The following is a 6745-nucleotide window of genomic DNA, read 5'->3' as shown; positions in this document are numbered from 1 at the left end:
TGTTGACGAAAGGGGAAACCTTGGTATAATGAGCTGCTTGACACCACTGGAACTTTCTCGTGTATGTTTGTCGTGTAATAACTTTGGAACAACTTACTGTATACGCTATATATTTCGCAAGTCTAAATTTTCGCGAGTCGGGAATTCCTGACGATTTTGCGAGTAGTTAAATTCGCGATCGTGGAGTCTTGTACTGAACAGAGAAGTGTACACGCGTATGTCACATTCACATCAAGATTAGAGTCGGTATTTTCATGTGTCTTTAATTTCGCGTATAGCATCTGACTCGCGAAATTTGTGAAAATAAAAACCTTGCGAAATATTCGGTGTATACAGTAAAATATCCCACTGAAACTAAGTATTTATATACCATATTTACAAATATTCAGAATTGATTTACTTCATTTGGAGTCACGAGATCATAGGTTACTAGATCACAAGTCCTAATGTGAAGGGTCAAGACAAAGGCTAGAAATTCACTCTTAAAGGAGTGATTCAGTGAATGCAAAATAACATTTGGTCAGAGTTTGATGATATTAGATTAATTTTCTGTTTGATTGCGGATAAATTAAAATGTCAAGATCAAATTCTTTTTTTTTTTTATATATATATTTTGAGAAGGACTGCAAGTGAATTTAAATGACACAACAGTTTCGAGTAATATATTTAGGAGAAATATTGTGAAGGTTAAACATCAAGGTGTTGTTAATATAGTTTTACAAATTTGTCATGATCATAATTTGAACAGCACTAAATGTTATCACTGGAATAGAGTACGAAAAAGTGATGCCTGTAGACAAGCTTGTGATCATTTGGACTAGAGTCAAATGTTTGAAAGTTAAGGTCAAGTTCTACTGTGCATATTTTCTTCAACAGCTTGGTGAGCTCTTGTAGGGATCACCCAGTCCATCTCTGGGATGCCTTCAGTGGAAGCCTGAGGGGTACATACAAACCCATCAACAGTGTGGCAAGTGGGATTTATATTAACCAGAATCAATAACTGAATACCAGTACCATACCTCAATAGGAGCATTCCCATTACAAAAAGTTATGCTGTGAAAACTTGAGGTGTAAAACACTGTTTGTCCTAACTACTCGGAAAAGTTTGTGATGAAAGCACTGATGAAAATATAGTGAAGTTTCTGGAAGAACTGCACATGCCTAGTTTACTTGTTCAGCCATTCCCAACATGCTAAACCCAACTAATCCATGCATTGCTGTATCCGACTCTCAAGAGCATGACTTTTAGGAGGAGAATCATGTGTATAAATCCGTAGCCATTAAATGTATTACAACTATATTGCCACAATTAATGCTTATGGTAATTCTCTCAATTTAGTGACATTTCTTTGATAGGCTATATATTTGCAACTGATTGACAAATTGCCCTACATTGACATAAATAATAAAAAGAATTTCATGAAAAATTTGAAAGCTGTATATTTACCAGGTTGGCCTTTTGCAGATGCCATTATTTCTCTCTGTTTCTTGGTTGTATTTTTTTTTTTATTAGGATGAGCTGTCGACTCCACATTCGCTATGTTTCTCTCGCAATGGCAAACGTCTCTTCTGTGGCTTCAACAAGCAAATCAGGATCTTCCATACCGACAGACCAGGCCGGGACTGTGAGGTGATTCCCACAAAGGGTAAGTTTCCTCTCCTGTGCACACTGATGTTTTTCCGTACAGGTATTTTCACGAATAAGTTTTGTGCTCTGGGGTTTTCTCAGTATCATGACAATTGCAAAAAGGAAAACCAAAGACACATACATCCCAAAGAAAGTGTGATACCTCAAAGATAGCATTTGTTATACCCCCGCCAAACGAAGTTTGAAGGGGGTATATAGGAATCAGCGGACGGTCGGGCGGTCGGTCCGTTGCAAATCTTGCGTCGCGAACTACTTCCTCAGTTTTCAACTGATTCCCATAAAACTTGGCACAGATGTGTGCCTTGGGTTGTAGATGTGCAAGACGTATTTTTTCACAGTACCCAAAAGTACGTTGCCATGGTAACGGCATATTATGGGCAAAAATGGGTACAAATCTTGCGTCGCGAACTCCTCCCACAGTTTTTGATCAATTTTTATGAAATTAGGTACAGATGTTCATCTGAATATGTTAATGTGCAAGACACATATTTCCGCAGTGGCAAAAAGTGCGTTGCCATGGTAACGGCATGTTATTGGTAAATGTAGGGCAAAATGCTTCATGGCAAAACTGCTTCATCAGTGTTCTTCCAATTCTCATGGAATTCATATTGAATGTTTGTCTTAGGATATAGGTCAGCATGACACATTTCTTGACAGTGACAAAAAGTATGTTGCCATGGTAACAGCTCACATATTATGAGCCAAAATGATGGAAAATTTTGTGTTGCAAACTACTTCCTCAGTTTTTGCCCAATTTCCATGAAACTTGGTACAGATGTGTGCCTTTGGTTGTAGATGTGCAAGACACATTTTTCGACAGTACCCGAAAGTACGTTGCCATGGTAACGGCATATTAATGGCAGAAGATCAAGGAAAGATCTTGCGGATTTAACTACTTCCTCAGTTTTTTGACCAAAGCTTATGAAATGTTGTTTTGACCAAAGCTTATGAAATGTTGTTTGGCGGGGGTATAACCAGTCGCTGTAGCGACATTTCTAGTTATTACTGAAAACATTGAAAGTGTGATCAAATCTCTCAGACTGAAAAAAAAATGGTAACTTCAGGTAAAATGTCACCCATGCTTCTTGTGGTACCAATTACCTTAAAGGTGCGTGGTCCCGGTGGTTTAGTCAAATGCGTACGCGGGCGCACGACGCAAGTTTCCTATAGAGACCTACGCTATCGACTCTTCTTTAGCGCTTACGCTGTGGCTAACTTCCCCGAGTCCGAAGAAGTCCGAATCACTGTAGTCAGTGGTCCGATCACAGTTCGGCTCATGATTCGGCTGAGGGGGATGACAGCTTCAGCAAACTTCTTTTGTGATGTCATAACAAGAAGCACATATGCACGCACCCTGGCATTACTACAGACTGCGCGATGCGCAGAGAAGACAACGAAGGCAACGTTACTTAGCAACACCTACGCACTTTACTCTTGATGACGGCTCAACTTCGGTAACCTTCGTATCAATGCTAATGATGATCGGCAGTATCATCAACAGCACCCTCTACACTACCGGGACTATGCACCTTTAAACTAAGGAACACTGACAACAAATGTGAGGGCTGCGAGGCAAATGAGGTTTTAATTGATCGTAATCTCTTGGTCTTTTCATCAGGAAAGGGTGCTGCTGGTCAGTCTGGTATCATCTCCTGCTTTGCCATGGCTCCAGAACTCAATCTCTTTGCAGCTGGCTCCTACTCCAAGTCAGGTCAGTGGGTGGACATCGCCTCCATATGGTTGTCATGACAACCGTCTCATGATGCCACATGGATGTCTTTTATTTGTGTTGTTTTATTATTGTTATTATTACTAGTAGTAGTAGTGGTGGTGATAATGGCGGTGGTGGTGGTGGTAACAGTGGTATTATTATTATTATTAGTAGTAGTAGTAGTAGTAGTAGAAATATTAGTATTGGTTATATACGACCCGACTGTAAAGCGCGCGCAGTGCGCACTGCGTGCATTTGGATTTGACTGCATTCTGTGAATGGCTGAAAGCCTACGACCAGTCGTAGAAATTCAACATGTCAAATCTCTACAACTGGCGCTAAGACCCAGTCGTATGACTAGAAAATGGCAAGACTGTGACGTCAAACTTCTAGTCTTAAGGTCTTAAGACTGGTGAATCGGGGCAAAATCGTGTAGTGTGCGGCGGGCTTAAGGGATCGCCTGCGGCGTCTGTCCGTCCATCGTCCGTCCGTCCGTCGTCTGTCCGTAACGCTACAAAAAACTTCAATAACTCTTTACTCTGGGCTTCAATTGCAATCAAACTTCGAGGGAAGAGGGGTCATACAAAGTTTCACATTTTGCCATATATGAAGGTCACCTCAAGGTCAAAGCTCTCAGGCAGGGGTCAATGAACTTTTAGAGCCCAATGTTAAGTTTTTATGGCGCGTTTCTATTATGGATCATAACTTTTGATCCATAGGTCCATTTGTGACTTAACTTGGATGGTAGTTGTCCCTTGGGGAGTGGATGATCACCACAAGGTCAAAGGTCACAAGCAGGAGTCAACGAACTTTTAGAGCCCAATGTTAAGTTTTTATGGCGCATTTCTATTATGGGTCATAACTTTTGATCCATAGGTCCGTTTGTGACATAACTTGAATGGTAGATGTCCCTTGGGGAGTGGATGGTCACCACAAGGTCAATGGTCACAAGCATGGGTCAACGAACTTTTAGAGCCCAATGTTAAGTTTTTATGGCGCGTTTCTATTATGGGTCATAACTTTTGATCCATAGGTCCGTTTTGACCAAACTTGGATGGTAGATGTCCCATGGGGAGTGGATGATCACCACAAGGTCAAAGGTCACAAGCATGGGGCAACGAACTTTTAGAGTCCAATGTTAATTTTTTTTGGCGTGTTTCTATTATGGGTCATAACTTTTGATCCATAACTCCATTCGTTACTAAACTTGGATGGTAGCTGTCCCTTGGGGAGTGGATGGTCACCACAAGGTCAATGGTCACAAGCATGGGTCAACGAACTTTTAGAGGCCAATGTTAAGTTTTTATGGCGCGTTTCTATTATGGGTCATAACTTTTGATCCATAGGTCCGTTTGTGACCAAACTTGGATGGTAGATGTCCCTTGGTGAGTGGATGATCACCACAAGGTCAAAGGTCACAGGCAGGGGTCAACAAACTTTAACCCTATTCTAACTGGGGGGGGGTCAATTTGACCCCCCCCCCCCGACATTTCGCGCCGCGTTTCCACATACAACGCGCAAAGATTTTGCCACGTCGTTTCATGACTTTTTTCTTGAAGTCTCCCGCATATTTTGAGATCAAATTTGCGATGTCCGGGTACACCGTTCTGAAGTTCGTATGCATGTCAACCCGAAAACAGCTCAAATTCATGATATCGTGTGCAAATCCAATGCAAAGTGTGTTTTTTGGCTAAAATGATATGAATTAGATTATTTCAACTTTTAACCATTGAAATTAATCAATTTTAACGTAGATAAGCTTGAAAAAGTGCCTGCAACAAATTTTGGCCAAAAAACAATAGAAAACAAAAGGTCGAAAAAACAAAGAAATACATAAGAAATTAACAAAACAATAGAAAACAAAAGAAACTGATTTTTATTGTGCTATTTTTTTACAAGAAAATTGTTCAATGTGTCTTGAGGAACTCTTACACAAAAATTTAGCAATCATTCTGTCTTTTTAATGGAGTTATAGGTGAAAATATGATTTCATGCGTAAATTTGCATAATTAATTTACTAAAAAAATAAAAAAAAATTTTTCCTTTGTATGACCATGCAATCTTGTAGTTGACATCCGGCTCTATGTTCAGGCAAAATTTTGCGGCGATCACGTGATCAGCGGCCGACATCTGAAGGGGGGGGGGGGGGGGGGTCAAATTGACCCCCCAGTAAAAACTTGGTCTCAAATAGCCCAGTTAGAATAGGGTTAAGGGCCCAATGTTAAGTCTTTATGGCATGTTTCTTTTTTGCCATTAATTACCCTTTTATATTTCTTTTTACCTGTTATATCTCTTTTTTTTATCTGTTATGTCCCATTCGCGTACAATTTCTTGTACGCGAATGGGCGAGACACATTATGGCACTTGCCTTGTGTTATCAATACTACCACAACTACAACTAGTAGTCCTACCCTCTATTACTACTGCCACTACAATTAAGATATTATCAGTCTTACAGTATTTATGTTATCATCATTGTTGTTCAGGATATGTACTTAAAATGATCCCTTTTCTTCGCAGTTGGTTTGTACTCAGCTGATAACAGCAAGCTGATGTGTCTGCTGGAGGGGCACTCTGGGGGTGTGACACACTTAGAGTTCTCTCCGGACCGGACCAAACTCTACAGTGGTGGGAGAAAGGTAACTATGGCTGCCATAACACTACACAAAACTACGCTTAATTCATTACCTGGCTATTTTGCTTTGCGCAGTCTGTGTAGTGTGACCTCAAACTTCCCCTGAAGTTACCAGCGAAACATCCTGCATGCACATGGGAAATTTCTCACTTCTTGCAAAAACACGGTGTACTTCTGTGTAGTCTGACCAGGCATGGACGAAACTTGATTAGATCCGTTTCATGTTGTTTAAGCATGTTGTGCATTGTTTTGCACAGTATACTGAGTACGTGTTTGCGTTCTTTATGTTCAAGGAGGATGCATGGTTTTTGGCCATGTGGAGCTTGTGTGTTAGAGACCAAAACTATGAATAGCTTCACATCACTCTAAATATGCGTAGCAGTGGCAGATCCAAGGGGAGTGCACCGGGCACCCCCCCCCCCCCACATTATTTTTTGTTAAAACAAAAGAAATAAGAAAAAATGGGGGAGGGGTGCTTGCGCCCCCTTTAATTTTGTAAAGGCACCCCCTCTTTACAGAATCCCTGGATCCGCCCCTGCGTAGGTTTGCCAATAGTTGATCGCATACTCAGACTTCTGGAGGTTATTAGGAAGTACACTGTAGTTTCACGTAGTGTGACAGTTCATTTTGTGCTCAGCTAGAGCCCCAGTAGATTGTTTTATACAGTATGTCCCCCCAAAAATTACAATCGGAATTTTGCATTGATGACTCATAATATGATTAAACTGTCTAAATACTACTTTGAGATCTT

The 6745-nt window shown here is 40.7% G+C and overlaps 1 protein-coding gene across 1 annotated transcript in view; it reads left to right on the top strand.

Annotated features, from left to right (window-relative positions):
* Nucleotides 1-876: 876 nt before the first annotated feature.
* Nucleotides 877-6745, top strand: part of LOC139711854 (telomerase Cajal body protein 1-like) — a gene marked incomplete at its 5' end in the record, with an annotated part of 29754 nt that continues 23885 nt past the window's right edge. The window contains 4 exons of the mRNA XM_071623706.1: nt 877-967; nt 1514-1646; nt 3267-3359; nt 5880-5998. Coding sequence (XP_071479807.1) covers nt 877-967; nt 1514-1646; nt 3267-3359; nt 5880-5998 — 436 coding nt within the window. The remainder of the gene's footprint in view (nt 968-1513; nt 1647-3266; nt 3360-5879; nt 5999-6745) is intronic.

This window comes from Diadema antillarum, unplaced genomic scaffold, assembly GCF_040938485.1.
Source record: "Diadema antillarum isolate AM-2024a unplaced genomic scaffold, OU_Dant_1.0 seq00001714_RagTag, whole genome shotgun sequence".
NCBI classification, from domain to species: domain Eukaryota; kingdom Metazoa; phylum Echinodermata; class Echinoidea; order Diadematoida; family Diadematidae; genus Diadema; species Diadema antillarum.
Note: the sequence above shows the minus strand (reverse complement) of the source record. Positions and strands in the feature narration are given on the sequence as shown.